Raw genomic sequence first — 16,621 nt, 5'->3', positions numbered from 1 at the left:
GATTCTCTCACAGCCCTCTGCCGCCTCTGGCATGCTAGACTGTCTCCCCTCCTGGAACTTTTACCCTGCCGCCCTCGTTGCTTAAAACTTTGAACTAACCGAGCCTTGGCAGGCAAAGGCTCCGGAAGGTGAGACACCGGAGGCAGCAGAGGGTTCTAAGGGAATCTGTCTCCTCCGAAGCGATCCCTGCTGGCTCTGTCATTTAAAACTATGCTTCCCAGTTAACATTGCATCTCCTGACATGTGAAGAACACGTGTCAAAAGTATTGTGTAGAGAGACTCCCTGTTTAGGATTGAACTGTAAATATACATCCTGCCCTCCTAAAGCAAAGAGCGGTTAATAACATAAACCTGTTACAGTAATTAATTGAAATATCCTTGTGCCTGAGATGCAGCAGTGCTAGGAACAGTAGAGCAGCACATTACCTTATGTCAGCAGGATTTCTCTCTAACAAAAACTGTTTAACCTGCTCTTTACAACTGGGGAGAGTGGGAATTCATTTGTCAGGCTTCCGTTGGCCGACTTGCTTTTATTTTCCAGTTTGGGATAATTACAGCTTTTTGATCACAGATATTTGGAACTGCATCTGGATTTGAAACAACATAAGACGTCTTTGAAAGAAGCTGTTTTGTTGGATTATTACGTGTCAGGATTTTGGTGGGCTAAAAAGATGGACTTCTCAACTGTGCAGGTGGGAGGATTTATGACTCTGTTAAATCTGCTGTTGGAGAACCTCGGCAGTAAGTGTTTTTCTGTATTTTGTCATTCTTAAGAATTCAAGCTTTCTGTTTGACTCTTTCGATGAAGTAATTAATTCTTGTTAGAAGTAATTGCTTTTCAAATTTGTTTTGAATATCTGTGCCTCCGAAGCCTGAGCAAATTGTACGTTTTATTTTAGCTAAATGCGGGCAACAACCTAACATTCCTAAGAGGAGGTTATGTTACCCCTTGGTGAGCTGAGGAGAGAGAGACAGAGGGAGCAAGAAGTTTCTCTGCTGCATACAGTGACGTACTGCATAGTCTTGGGCAAGGTGTCCTACTGTTTAAAACTTTCTGCACGCCCTGTTACTAACGAAATAAGTTTTGTAATACATCCCTCTGAAAGCTGACCTGCAAATATAATTCATTTAGATTATATGTTTGGGTCAGCTGCACAATCCAGGCGCTGGCTGCACTCCAGAAATCCTCTTTGATACGCAGAAGCTGGTTTCTGCAAAGTTTTTTTTCCCTCTTGCAGGAAATTAATTTGCACAAGAATGTTAGGCGTGATCCAGCCAGCCATGAGCGCTTGCCTGTTTTGGCTGTTTTAGTGGTGAGAGTAAAGCGAGTGCCTCAGTCTCTCCTACGAAAGTCAGTTGGACTTCGTTGGAGGCAAATCAAGCCCTATTAAAGAGAACCTCTGTTCTTGCTAAACAAAATACGCTCCACTTTTCTTTCTGAATACCCGAGCCGGATTAAACTGAATTTAAAGTAATATCTATGCAGTTAAAAGCTTTCTGAGCAGTTTCTTTTGTTTACAAAAATTAAGCGGTTTAATTCCTTTATAGTTTACTATAATCCTGGTCTAGTTCTGCTGAATGGACAGTTTGTGAGAAGGTTAGGGGGCAGTAGGCCCCTCAAATGGCACATTAAGTCCTGTTGCCCCTGATATCGCTCGCCCACAGCACTGTTTGGGCTCTAGCAACGGGGGGAGGACACCCTTCAAGCCAGATTTGGCCTAGGAACTGCCAGATGTTGACCTTTAAATCTGCGCTCTGATTGTCAGTGCTTTGTCACAGCGGGCTAAATATGAAAATGTGGCTGCTTGGATTTTGAAGTCTCTTTGAAATACAAAGCAGTTCTTTGAAAACGAGCTCATTGAAACTTGAAAACTCGATAGCCTTTCTAATCAAAGGTATAATCTGCCTTTCTATGGATTTATTTGCACAGTCAGTTATGCCTGAAGTTGTTTCAGAGGTGGTTGTCCTGAATCAGCTCCTTCAAACAAGGAATTTCAATTTGTTTTCACCATATGCTCTTGTTCACTATCATAGGAAATCTATGGACCAGTGTTGGCTTAACTCTCCATCACTTGTATATTTCAGAGACAGCAGTGCTACTGGTACCTAGGGAAGCTCTAGATGTTTGCCTGTCTTTCAGTACAGCTTGGCATTTGATGAAATTTTTCAGCATAAAGTGAATTTAGGGAACATGTGCAGCTGGAAGTTGACTAATTAAGATCTGCCAAAAATAATCGCCTATTTGTGCATATCATAAAGGGGGTGGGAAAAAAAATACCAGGAATATGTTTCTCACTGAAACAAATGGAAAAGACTATCTGACTGGAATTATAGCCAGTCATATTGGTAAACCAGTGTGTTGGGTTTGTGATACATAAAAGGAAATGTAAACTTTTGTGCAGAACATACTTTGCATAATTCTGTTTGTGTAAGCAATAGCACTGGATAGTCATATGCACCTGAAAAAATGATTTCAGGAATGGCATAAATACTGGTGTTCAATGTATTCGGGTCCCCTGGTACTGTTTTGAGATTTAGGTTCAGGTTTTTCCAGGATTCCAGAAGTAGTCAGATTCCATTATTCCCTATGGGGAGACATTTTCAGGGGTGGGTGGGGCTGGAATGCCTGTTTTTTCAACCAAATGACACTGAAATTGCTGAGGAGCTAGTGCTGCCTGTTCACTAAACATCCCCCTCCCTCAAGTTTGAAGCAAATTGAACCAAGGGGTCTAGTTCTATGGGCCCCTGGACAAGGTGCCTCCAGCTATCCTACATGCAGAGGAAAAAATGGCTCCACTCCTACAAATAAGGAAGTAAAAGAGAAAGAGAAAACCAGAACTACAGCTCTGCCAGGCCCTGTGTCTGGTTTATACTGGCTGGGAGCTGCCTTCCCTGGGCCATAGCCTGGGAAATTTGGAGAATCAAAGAAAAACACGATTCCTTCTGGTGCTGATGGTAAGCATCCTAACAGAAAAAAACTACACAGGTTTTTTGGAGGGAGGGGAGTTTTCTAATGCCTAAGAATCCTGGATTTGTGTAACTGTTCTAGAAAATCAAGGTAACAACCCAAAACAGCAGCATTTGTGTCCAGAATGCTCATTTCTAGCACTGGATATAATTCAGTGCCTGATAGTCCTTATAAGAACTTCAACAGCATCTTGTGCAAGCAGAAATGCAAATAGGGATATAATACATTTACAGTGCAATCCTATGGAGAGTTACTCCAGTCTAAGCCCATTGACTTCAATGGGCTTAGACTGGTGTAACTCTTCATAGGATTGCATTGTTAATGCAGCACAAGCTGCTAGGATGTTTTTTTTAGTCACTGCTGCTTGTGGTTGGACTTTCGTGTGCGCAGGTATCTGCCGGATCCAATCACAACTTTAAAAGTCTCAGTCAGGGTTTTTACAATGATGAGAAGCCACATCTAGTTTTTCTTATTTCTTTTTTTCAGTGATTTCCACCCCCCACCAGGATAACGGCATGTGCAAACAAGAGGCATATCTTTCTTAATATAGTAAAGATTCTGTGCACAAAGCTTAATAATTATCATAGGCTGCTAAGGAATCCCAGGATCATCTCATTGAATTGTTCGCCCAAAGTTATGATTCCCTTCTTTGTAAATGTTTGGGGCGGGGGTCCCCAACCTTTTTGAGCTTGCGAACATGCTTGAAATTCTGGCACAGTGTGGTGGGCACAGCAACAATATGCCTGCCACAAAATGGCTGCTGCAGAAGATGGAGCCAGCCACAAAATGGCTGCTACAGCTTACCTTCAGTCATACAGTGAAGATCCTTGCGCTGTGGAAGCAGTTTCTACCAAAGCAGTGTTTTTAAAAATCTACACAGCCAATCAGTACTCCAATGGCAAATCAGAAACCATGCTTTGCAAAAGCCCCACTTGGTTCCGGCCACTTTCTAAAAACACTGGGCGGGCTCCATAAAAGGTGTCAGTGGGCACAATTGTGCCCATGGGCTCCGTGTTGGGGACCCCTGGTTTGGGGTAGTAACAACCAATAACAAGAGCTCAATTCATGTGGCTTTCTTTCCTATTTGATCTAAAACCTAAGTCTTAAATTGTAGTAGTCAGTTTTCATTTTATTTTGTTTTATTTGTGTTGCAGCTGAGCATATGACACTATTGGAGAACATCCAAGAACTTAGAAGAACAATGGTTGGAATTGGACAGTGTCATTCAGAGAAAAGTGGGGGGTTTGAGTTCTTCACTGTAGACCAAGCCAAGGCTATAGTTGACTATCTGAAAATCAGGTATCTATGTTATGTCGAAACTCTTAGATGTGATAAATGTGGTATTATATATGCTTGCCATGTTTGGACTTCTGCCACCATTTCCAGCAAATAAAATTTGTTAAGACACACTGATGCTCATACACTTTTTTCCTTGCTTCATGTTTAAGGGCTACAGAGAGGAGATCAAAAAGGCAGTGAGCGTTTGCGTGGTTTATTTTTGGAGAGGAAGTAAAAAGGGTGGCTATGAATTAGACTAGTAAGTTTAATCTTGTTGTGGTAGGACTCAGTCTGTATTGACATGGCCTTGCTTCTGTCCCTTCTAGATCTATCCTCTGTTGTTCACAGAACAAACAATAGAACAGGATGTGGCAGTAGAAGAGGATGCACTTATTTAATTCTTCATTTAAAAAATGAATGGAAAAATTCTGACTGTAGCAGTATTCCAATAGATAGCTGAAAAAAAATCACTATAGTCCTAAGCAGAGTTAAACCTTTTATGGTTTTTAAACAGAGTTTTATACTTGTATTTATACTGTATTTATTGTTGTTATTTAATAATGTTGTTAACCACTCTGAGCCTGTTCGTGGGAAGGGTGTGTTAGAAATTTAATAAATTAAATTAAAACCATTGAAGTAAATGGGCTTAGAAAGGTGTAATTCTGCCTGGGATTGTACAGTATTTCACTAGCTGTAATTTTTTGGCACAGTGCAATTCCATGGCATGTCTCTTCTACAAGCCCCATTAAAATGTATGCCGTTGAACAAGAGCTTTGCCTGTTCCCACAGAATGGGTATGGAAGAGTATGGACTGTGTACTCTGTTGGCTATACTGGGTACTAAGAACTTGCTCACCGCTTTTATGAAGTAAAAATTCTAGCTAGTGATACAGTCCTCCCACTACCTATGGAAAGTCTGCTATGCTTAGAAATTTTCCATTCACTTGCAGTGAGCCCTTTATTTTTAAATAAAGTATAGATCCCTGCAAATGTTTTTATGCTCCCCAACTTCAGATCAAAAGTCATGTTTCCATTCTTCCTCACCTCCATATATTTTTAAAAATGAGAAATCTAAGATGATTTGTTTTCCTCAAAATGAGTATTCTTTTATTATAACCTCTTAATTCATTTTTAATGTATTGGTGGGTGAAGTTGCTGTTTAATTCCCTGAAAACCATCATAAAAATGAGGCCAAATGCCTAAATATGGTGGCTTGATCCATGCAGGAGATCAGACAAGGCCTTCCAATTATTACACACACACACACACACACACACCTTTTTTCCATCTTGCTCCCAGGGCAAGTGGGCATCGATGTATCTCTTTATATTTTCTTTCAGGAAACAGTTACGCTAGGAGCATATGTCAGCATTAATCACTTTCAGATAATATGCAAGGCACCGTAAAAAGCCCTACCCTGTAAGTTCATTCTCATCTGTAATTATTTGCTACACGTGATGAAAAATCTAAGCATTGGGAACAGCAGAAAGAAATGCCAAGCGTGCTCCATTGTGTCATAAACAAAAAACTGTACTTTTTTTCAGGGCTTTTGGGGGGGGGGAAGAGGTGGTGGTACTTAGTGGGTTGCCCTCTGCGAAAACGGTCACAGGGCCGGTGGCCCCGCCCCCTGCTCTCCAGACAGAGGGGAGTTTAGATTGCTCTCCATGCCACTCCAGTGGCGTGGAGGGCGATCTAAACTCCCCTCTGTCTGGAGAGCAGGAGGCAGGGCCACCAGCCCTGTGACCGTTTTCCAGAGGTGCCGGAACTCCGTTCCGCTGTGTTCCAGCTGAAAAAAAGCCCTGCTTTTTTTGGAGATTTTGCATGCACACTCTCAGTCTCCGCTCCGCCTCCCTAACATACCATGGCCTAGATCCAAAAGGCTATGTCCAACTACAATGCTATAGTGCTTATCTCAGAGAAATGATCAGAGATACATCAAGGCAATTCTGCTGTTTTAGATTGGATTTAAATAAAACAAAACTAGTATAGGTACATTTGGTTTAGGGGCTTACATGATAGCAGTTCAAAAATATCCATCGCAGGACTCCTACCTTCTCAGAACTCTGCTTTCAGTTCCATTCCTTGGCATGAAAAGATTGTGACTACACTGATGCTAACACCGACCCATTCTATCCCGCCTGTAAACGGTCCATAGGGATTTTGTCTATTTGTAAGCCCTGAAGGAGAAGAGATGACTTCTCAGATGCTAGGAGACAATTTGTTGGAATCATAATCATGTCAAAAAAAAACATGTCAGGGGGGAAAGGGTTTTTATTTGTGGAAGCATTAAAAAACAAAGGGTACCTTTCACCTGCAAGCTGAGATGATGCAATTCATTCTGCCACCTCATGACTCATCCGCCTTATTTTGCTTTATTTTATAGGCCAGCCCTAAGACAAGGAAAGTTCTCTCTGAATAAGGGTTTTATATCCAGTGTGTCCAGCCTCTTTATAATAAACTTCTCCTTGCTTGGTGTAGCAGGGGTGGTAATTTTCATTTGGTAGAGGAATTTGGCAACTTGTTCGCAAGGATTTTTTTTTTAAATGTTACTTAATGTTTGAATGTACCATCCAGGATTAGAACAGATAAACACTGAAAAGGCTCCTGTGTGACTAATGTTGTGGCCCCTCCAACAGCTCTTCCATGCATGAAAAAGAGTTGTCCTGTAATTTGCCTTGCTCTTAACATGCAACTGTTTCTGCACACTCTGATGTCATAATGTTTTCATGTTACCGTGGACGCAAGTGATGTGAGCTTTGTAGCATTGTGATTTTGCCAGTCAGTGCTCTACCATGGGCAGTGATAGAAAAGAGATTTGTTTGAACAAGCATTTGTTCCTTGGGAGCACTGAGGGAAATGATGACTATTTTAAAAATCCATGAGAAAAGAGGTATATTTATATTTAACATCTGCCAGTGTTAGAGTCCATTTAGAGGTAAATATTCTGAGATCTCTGCTGTCTCCTAGGCTTGGGGAGTGCATCCTACTATTGATACTCGATGCTCAGTTTTATGGAGAACATATAAATGCAGAGTAAGATGTATCTGCTCGCTGATACTTACAGACTCAGAGAAGATCATCCTAACACAGGTTTCACAAATTTTAAAATGGGAATAAAGAGCTGTGAAGCCGTGTATGTGCCATGGATGAGGAACTAGCTATAGCTTCCAAAGTATAGCTAAAACAGGATTGTATTATATTGAGCTAACTTTTATTCTTCCAGCTTCAAGATGGCCCTAGCCTGTGCTTAAACGGTTTTGTTTTTTTCTCTTTAACTAAATGTTCATTTTCTTGTCTTTCAGCTTATTCCAGCATTATGCACTATATGAGTATCTTTTCCATAGTCCCCGGGAAGAACTTGTGATAGGAGATGAGGTAAGTAATTTATATGACTGGAACTGATTAGGCAGAATATTTTAATGCCTGTTCTCTGGCATCTGTTTTCTATAGCTCAAAGCAACTTCGTGTCAAAATTGTTCAAGTGTTAACAGCGCAGAATAGCAGATGAAAGAATAAATGAGAAATACAGTAATGCCTGTCTCCTGTGGAATTTGAAATTTAAAAGAATAAATATGCCATTTTGGGTTAGGCTTTTGCTTGTATTGTCAAGAATATCTTCTTTGGCAGCATTTATCAAGGTGATATACGGGGATTTTAGACATGATCATGTGTGGCTGTGGAGGAAGAGCCCCACTTTGCAGAGATTTAAAATGACTCTTTGTGGTTCGTGTGGCTGTTCTGCTTTATTTTGTTTCTGAAATGCTGCTAGAACAGGAGTGTTGACTGAAATGGGTCAGAGGAGCAAACTCTCCACCCAGCAGAGGCCCAAGGTCTCCTGTGATAATTTTTCACTGATAAATCACCACAGGCAAAGGGGCAAGTAGTCAAACTAATGGTTAACTTCCAAAGCACAATTCATTATCCACTTCTGGTGTGTGCCCTTCTACATCTCGTCTGCTAGAATCTCTTCAGGGTCACTGGAACAGACTTAAGCCAACTGCTTCCCCTTGCCTTAGGACAAAGCATTCCCTCTGCAGCCCCAACTCCTTTCAATACCCTCCCCTTTCCACATGCTATTACTTGTCTTCTAAAATCCCAAAGCTCTGTTGTCTTACCCATCTTGCTAGCCCCCTCTTTTCCACTGGCCACAAGCTGCTGCTGCCACCAACACCCATTTCTCTTCCTTCTTCCTTGGTTGTAAACCAGGACTCATTGCAAGCCCTTGCATCTCAGTGGAATGGGGGGAGAGGATTCCTCCTGGGCTAAATGAGAAGTTTTGCCTAGTTGAGGCATCTTGTGGATTGTAGTCTAACAGAAAAAACCCTACTTTGTAAGTTGTTCTTTGAATGGAAACCAGTCCAATGCTTATGATCTCCTTGGCTCTTCCTACATTTGATGTAACCCTTTGTAAAATGAAAATGACCAGAGAATTCAAGAAGATTGTGTACAATTGGAATTTGTAAACTGACACATATTTATAATGGGGAATAACTTTTATGCATCATATATTTCATACACACACACACACACACACACATACTCATCCTTGTATTTACAAAATACTGCTATCAGCTGGCAGTTGTGCATTATTTATTTGGGGAGAGGAGCACATTGGTTTGTCATTGCTGTATCTTCACTTTTTATTTCAGACTTAATTATCGGCTAATTTGTATCATCCTTAACAGATGTGGACAACTCTTTTCGGCACAGAAAAGTGTGTTAGAGTGGTCTGCCATAATATAGACTCAGATATTCACTTTGAAAGGCAGAAAGTTTCTTTTCCCAGCAAATAAGAGCTGGAATTCTAAAGATTCTTTTAAAAGAGTAAAGAAAAGACTCATGTGTCACAGGAAAGATTTTCTAGTTGTCCACTCTTGCTTTTTCTGCAGTGCCTGGAGTGGAGATAAGTCTAAAGGGGAGGGAGAGAAAAGTGACAGGGAAAAAATCTGGCCACATCTTTATTGATTACAGGTTCCTCTGGTCTTTGCACAGCATTGTCCGGGGAGAATGTGCACAGCTGACAGCTCAGCTGCTGGCAGTGAAACACTCCCCTGCCCCCCAGCCAGCCTGGTGGGTGTAACCAAGGAAAGAGAGCTAGTCCTAGGGCTGGAAGTGGTGGAAGATGCTGTTCCTGGCCACTACCAGCTTCTTTGGAGTGTGGTCAGTATGCTAGCCCAAAAGGTGGCTGTCATGCCCTTCACCCCCTAGAACCCTTTAAATTAACACTCCTTTTTTAGGATCAAACCATCTCTGCAAACCCTGTACTCTGTCCCCAGCCAGTGTCTAAATGCCAGCAACCAGTTGTGATAGTTATGCTATTTCAAACATAGGCAAAATACAAACTTTTGCTATGAGGAAGGCAAAACCCCCAAGGTCCATTAGCCAATGAGAACCAAGGTAAAATTCCTCCCCAGCTCTATTTACCAGAGCTCCTCTGTGGACACAGCACAGATGTGTATCAACACAAGATTAAAATATGAAAGCATGGGTAGTAGAGAAGATCGCTGAGAATAACTACACATTACAGTGATGAACATTATAGATATGATTCCATAACGTCCTTGATAAAAGGAACAAAGCAGGACCAAAGCTAGCAGCCTGTCGGATGAACGTTCCTTGGGGACCGGACAATCTGGTGGCACTCGACCATCCAACTGGTCCATTGCGTTGTTTGCATCGAAAATTAACAAAGATATGAGAGGTCAATATAGAGGACATTTAATGGACTTTTACTTACTGTCTACGCACTTACCTGTAAACATGCAGCAGGAAATCACCAAGTAACCCTCTTGGCCACAAGAGAACTAATGACGCCGCATATAGCTGTCCACACAGAGATTCCTATACCTTGAAGGGTGTTGGTCTATAAGCACGTCTATAGGCTTAATTGTCCCATTGGATTGTATGTAAAAATTAGATTTGCAATGTTAATGATGTATATATTAAGTCTTTTGTGACATGATATTTAATATTTATCCCCCCTCCCCCCGGTGATATATAGCTGGCCAAATGGGTGAGGACTGCAGAAAACAGTGTGAGAGGTGCAGAGTTTTTTCTCCCTCTCCCTTTCTCCGCTGATCCTCAAAAATTACTGCAGCTTGAGGCCTTTCCACCATGGTGCTCATTTCTTTGCTAGCTGATGAAGCGGTATCTGTCTTGCAGACTTCTGCTTCCAACTGGTTCCAACTGCAGACCCCCAAACGATATTGCTTGTGGGAGAATGGTACACAACTGGAAATTCCTTTGCCTTTTCTCTAGCAGTCATTCTTAATGCTGAAGAGACAATCCATTTTTTTTAAAAGAACTCAATCAGCGGCTGGGTTCTTCTGCTGTGGGAACTGATGTGGCAGAAGGGACAATCAAAGCTCAAACTGCACGTGTTACTCCTTTGGATTGCTTTATTTTTGGCTTATAAAACCGTATACATTCTTAAATACACTAACAGCATTATAACTAAGAAAACTGTTTTAAAATTGCTCTCCCTAAAAGCTCTTTTCTGAATGGCTCAGAAAATTATTAGCCAGCAAAAAGACTGCTTTATAGTGAGGGAACAAAATGTAAATGTCACTACGACTGTGCTAACTGCGTACTCTCATAAATCAGCTGGTATAATATTAAAGCCACCGCAAAAGAAAATTGGCAGATATGAATGTCAAGCTCTCGTGAAAGGATACACCTTGGCATTTATCTAGCAACGGAGAGCATTTGTTCTGCATTAGGCAGGTCTCTCCCTATTTGAATGAATCTAGAAATAATTCTCCGTAAACTTGAATCGAGTTTATGAAAACAATGCTTCAAACTGAGGTAGGCAATCTATGCTGCACATTCCTAGGCTTGTCTACTTGGAAGTAAATCTCAATATGTTCCTTGGGTTAACTCTCAGGTAAGAAATGTACAGAGGACTAGTCTTAAGGTGCACTTCTGTGCAACGTTACTTCAGTCTTAGCCAGGGCTTTTTTTCAGGGGGAACGTGGGGGAACGGAGTACCAGAACCTCTTGAAAGTGGTCACATGGCTGGTGGCCCCGCCCCCTGACCTCCAGACAGAGGGGAGCTTAGATTGCCCTCCGCGCTGCTGAACAGCGCGGAGAGCAATCTAAACCCCCCTCTGTCTGGAGATCAGCGGGCAGGGCCACCAGCCATGTGACCATTTTCTCTGAGGGCAAACCACTGAGTTCTACCACCTCTTTTCCCAGAAAAAAAGCCCTGGTCTTAGCCCATTGATTTTATTGGGTTTAGATTGGAGAAATTCTGCACAGGGTCGCAGTGTCAGGCCCTTAGTTGGCGAGTTGTTTTGCAAAGATCATACAGATGGCCGATCAGCAGGAAAAGGGACAAATTCCAGAAAACTTCCACTAGTACACTGAATGTACCTTGCTGATATTAATAACTTGTCAAAAAGAGACGTGTACCCATTAGATTATTAGCATAGAAAAGATGCAGGAGTTGATTCAACTAAACTTCGTAGGTGCCAATGCAGCGAAAGTAATGTTCGTGCAAATTTGTCAGGAAATCAAGAGATACTAGTTGCCAACAGGAATGTATTCAGTAACCTGCCGAACTACCCGTAGCCTGTGTTGGCGATTTGTGGCATAAAAGTGAAAAAAGAAGCCTCTGTTTCTATTTGTGGAAAAGTTTCCATCCGGTCTCCTGGAAGTGCCTTTTGCTTGTGCAAGGTGTTTGGGCGAAGGGTTGTGTACAGCTGTGTGATACTGTTTTAATATTGTGTTTTTGTTTGCTTTGGCATCCGTCCAGAGATTTTTGAATTTCCTTACCCCCCTCCCCCCCGGTCGCCTCCTGCTTCTCTTTCTGTTCAGAAAAAGAGTCAAGTAAGATTTTATGCATATATTTTATTGCGCTTGTTAGCTAGCTAGTAAAACTTCAATGTATGAATATAGCTGAGGCTTAGTGGATCATCACCTATGGCACAGGAAGATTAACTATGTAAACTTTGAAATGTTACATAAAGTCGCTGCATCTGACGAAGAGAACTGTGGTTCTCGAAAGCTTATGCTACAGTAAAGTTGGTTAATCTTAAAGGTACTACTGGACTCTCCTATTTTGCTACTACAGACTAACATGACTAACTCCTCTGAATCTATAAACAGTAGAAAGTTTGAGGGAGTCTGTTCAAGGTTTGGGGATGCTGATTTATATTTTTAGATTGACCAGTGCAGGTAAAATAAAAATAATTTCAGGTGGGTTGGCCATGTTGGTCTGTAGCAGAAGAGCAAGATTCGGGTCCAGTAGCACCTTAAAGATCAACAAGATTTCCAGGGTACAAGCTGTTGAGAGTTTCAGAATATTTTTAAAGGTCAAGACAGAATCAGGTCATTTGCAGTGCATGTAATAAATATTATATGTACTTGAAAGGAAGATGATCCTGGATGTAAGAAAAGATCTCCAACTGTTAAACACCATTTAAAAAAAATTCTGAAAGTAAATGTAGCATGTATGCAAATTTAAGTCAATCCCGTCTTTTTAATGGCATACTTGGATGGGGAGAACTAGGCTTGAATTTGAGCAAATATACTATTGAATCTAATGTTGTGATACTAACTGGCAGGAGTATATTAACCAATAATTTTATTTACATTACATTGAAGCCTTGAAGTGGTCAGGCAGGTTGGTGGAACTGAGGGCATTTTAGCCTGTTGGCTGTAGAACACGGGCAGAATTATACAAGATTGGGGCTGCCTTAATTCAGGAATGGTCCGAGGCATGCTGAGTAAAAAACTGGATAGGAACCTAGTCAGAATATGAAATGTCTCTGAAGGAAAAGATAATGGGAAAACCTCTACTATTTCCATTCTAGCCAGGCCCAAGAGCTGAACGATCAAATATTAAGAAATGAGATATTTATAGAGCTATGTGGTTTGAAAAAAGGAGTAGCTGGTATATTTTGTGGAAGCATAATAGAGGAAAAATAGATAGTTGCTATAGTATTACAATATTTGGGTATCAAAGCATTCTGGAACGAGGTTCTTTCACAAATAACTCAAATAACAGAACATACAATTCCATTGCTTCCTGACCTTATTTTTCTAAATCACTTGCAAGATATCTCTATACCAAAAATTAGGCATGAATTAATCATCAGCCTCTAAGTGGCAGCAAAACCAGCAATTGCTCTAAAATGGAAGTCACAATCTGCTCCAGCTATATCCACGTGGTATTTGAAAATATGGGATCATCTGATAATGGAAAAGATCTTAGATGGTCTTCACCAATCTGAAATTTACCCTAAAACAACTGGGTTCATTGAGAAATGGCTCCCATTTCTTGAGCACATTACCAAAGAGGATATCCTATCCCCAAACCCAGTCTATCTGAAACTCTTATATCCATAAAATTTAACTATCTTAACAGTATAAGATATCGAAGGTTATTCTCTGCAATGTTCAGCTGCGGAGTACATACTGATATCATTAGTAGAATGTTACTGCTCATCTCTCTCTCTTTTACAGCTTGTTATGTTAGCTTAAACTTAATATGTTTAATTGGCTCTGATAGTATGACCTGCTATCTGTAATTCATTCTCAGTTATATTGTAACTTATACGAAACATCAATATGATGTAAAAATAAAATGGGGGGGGGAGATATTTGGCAATAATTAAAGTTTTAAAGTAAGAGTCAACTGACAACCTTCTGGAAATATTTTCCTCTGGACATGAGTTCTGGTTTTTCAGAGGTTGTCAGCTTTGTAAACATTAGAACAAGTTGATTGCAAAAACAAGATGGGTAATCCTCACATTTTCTGGGACTGATTTCTAAACATTTTAGTCATGTAAATACAGAAGATGTATGAAACATCTGAGTGGGAGACTTCCAATGAAGACCAGAATTTCAGAGGCAGGCAATAGCAAACCACCTCTGTTAGTCTCTTGCCATTAGAGTTGCCAGGTCCCTTGAGTCCAGTGGGAGCCTGGAACTTATCCCTTGGAGGCTGCTGCGTTTTTCTTCCTGGCGTGTGTGATGATGTCACTTCTGGGAAGTGACTGCATCACGCGGGCCAAAGGGCGGCCCAGGAGCACTCCCGTGCTCGGCAAAGGGCTGAATTGCCCCCCCCCCCCACAGGCCCGATTCAGCCCAAAATGGGCCCATTGTGGGGCACGGGAGCATGCTGAGGTGAGGCACGGGAGCGCACTGCACTGCCAGGAGGTGCGCTGTGCCACCAGGGGGGTGCCCTGGGGGGCATGCCCCCCTGCTGGTCAGGTAAATGGGGGTGAGGAGCATGGGAGCAGGGGATCCCCTGCCCCCAGCAGGGGAATGGGAAGCCTGCTTGCCATAAAAACCCTGCCAGGCATTGCCATAATTCAGATATGACTTGATGGCACTCTCCACCACCATGAATATATTGCCTGCTAGATGTGGAATTTAATGGAACGATTTCCATTAACACATGTCAGATCTCATAACAAATGTTTAAATTGCTAAGACATTAATTGCATAGAAGCTTTTATTATTTTCTATTTTGGGGCTCAGCTGGTTTATTGTATTTAGGATGATATATTGTGGTATATATTTTAAGGGTTATTGGTAACCCAAACCCAACTTTCGTTACATATTCAAGCTGTAGTTGAATGAAACAAGCCTCAGCTCTTTTAGTATAATGTCTGCTTTGAAACACTTCCTAATGAAAATAATGTGGTTGGTAAATGTAGCTTTATCCTTTCTTGCATCAGTCACTGTTATGGAATAATCTGTTTTTTATGGCCCAGCCGACTGGATTAATTTTAGAAAGAGTTCCATTATAAACACAGTCATCAGGAATCTCACTGCACAGACTCCACTGAGATGAATTTGTTTGAGCAGGAGAACTTCTCATGCATTGTGCCCAAACATTAGAAATGTCACAGGTTGCAGCTTAGATGGGAGTAAAAAGATAATAATATTAAATGTGATCTGTCATTAACTCTGCAGTCACCTGATATCATCTGCCAGAGTTAACCTTGTGAAGCAGTAACTATTTACATGAGCTTTACCGCTCTTCTAAGCATTCCCAGACTTGAACTCTCTCCAAATCTGACTTTATTTCATTTGGACTGAATCACTTGTTCATTTGAATTTGTTACAGGAAATTTCTGTTCTCCAAATTGGTTGATTTGTATTAAAAGTAAGGCAGTTATTGAAAAAGAGTTAGGGAAATTAGGGGATTGGAGTTTAGATGTGGATATTACCAGCATCTGAGCCACCAATATATTGTGGTCCTTCAAATGAGGCCTTTTCTTTACCATTTTCTTTGCACACCGTTCAGTTGTTCCCCAGCTTCTGGTAGCTGTGGCACATTTTCCCCCTAAAGCAAACCATGTTCTTGCACCCCAAAATGTTTACTTTTAGAAAGTGCAAGTTCACACTTCAAGGAACCCATTTCTTGTGTTTATGCATGACTCACTGTAACTCCTGCTTGGAAGGAGGTAAACCCAACCTTGAAGCATGCAGGGATATGTCAGGTATCTTCTTCATATGAGTGGGTAATTGGACTCAGAATCCTTTAATTAACTGATACCTTACAGCATACCAGCAGTTCTCCCCAGCACATAGTTGTATTCCACCACACAATTTTGGCCAAGAGTATGATAAGAAGAAATCTGGGGGTCAGTTCTTGGTGCAACATGAGACACACCTCATTCCCTTTCTAAAGAAGTGTCCGAATGCTGAAGCTTGAGCCATGGTATTTATATATACAAGAACAAAATACTAAGTGGCGTGATGTGGAACGATGATATAGGGATAATGGGGCTAAACAATTAGTCAATTGGAATAGGAGCTGAGGCACTCTTAGTTAGAGATGGACACAAACCAAAATACGAACCAAAATTAAGCACAAACCAGGCCGGTTCGTGGTTCGCGAACCACAGCTTGTCAGATCCCATTTCTGATGAGCCGCCATGAACTTTTAGGCTGGTTCATTTGGTTCGTTTTTTGGTTTGTCACTGCAGACAGCCTGGTGCCAATCAATCAGTTTCCTAGACAACAGGGGATGGACTTCCTGCAGACCTTCTGCTGACCCGAAAGTGATAGTTTTCTGACCTGAATGTGACATTTTCACGAACCAAATGAACCGGTTCACGAACCACGGGCAGGTTTGTGGTTCGTGAAATTTGACGAACCACATGGTTCAGTTTTTTCCCGGTTCATGCCCATCTCTACTCAATACAGCTAGAATAGCCAAGACTGGGAGGCTTGTCTCAGGAAGCAGGAACAGAGCAGTCTAGCCAATAGTCACACTCAAAAGTCTTTTCAGCTGCAATGGCCTTCTGGGATAGCTCCAAAATGGAAGCTTCTTCCTAGACACCCAATTATATTTTTAGGTCTCACAGCTTGCTGTTAGTTTAGCCTGCATTGGTGATAATATTTGTTTGTGTAAAGCCCC

At 41.4% G+C, this 16,621-nt stretch overlaps 1 protein-coding gene across 1 annotated transcript in view; it reads left to right on the top strand.

Moving 5' to 3' along the window:
* CABCOCO1 (ciliary associated calcium binding coiled-coil 1) overlaps positions 1–16,621 on the top strand; it is a 187,415-nt gene that overhangs the window by 97,465 nt on the left and 73,329 nt on the right. The window contains exons 4-6 of the mRNA XM_054983957.1: positions 572–741; positions 4,123–4,267; positions 7,548–7,620. Coding sequence (XP_054839932.1) covers positions 572–741; positions 4,123–4,267; positions 7,548–7,620 — 388 coding nt within the window. The remainder of the gene's footprint in view (positions 1–571; positions 742–4,122; positions 4,268–7,547; positions 7,621–16,621) is intronic.

This window comes from Eublepharis macularius, chromosome 6 (assembly GCF_028583425.1).
Source record: "Eublepharis macularius isolate TG4126 chromosome 6, MPM_Emac_v1.0, whole genome shotgun sequence".
Taxonomy (NCBI): Eukaryota; Metazoa; Chordata; class Lepidosauria; order Squamata; family Eublepharidae; genus Eublepharis; species Eublepharis macularius.
The sequence above is the reverse complement of the archived record's forward strand: the minus strand, read 5'-3'. Positions and strand labels throughout refer to the sequence as shown.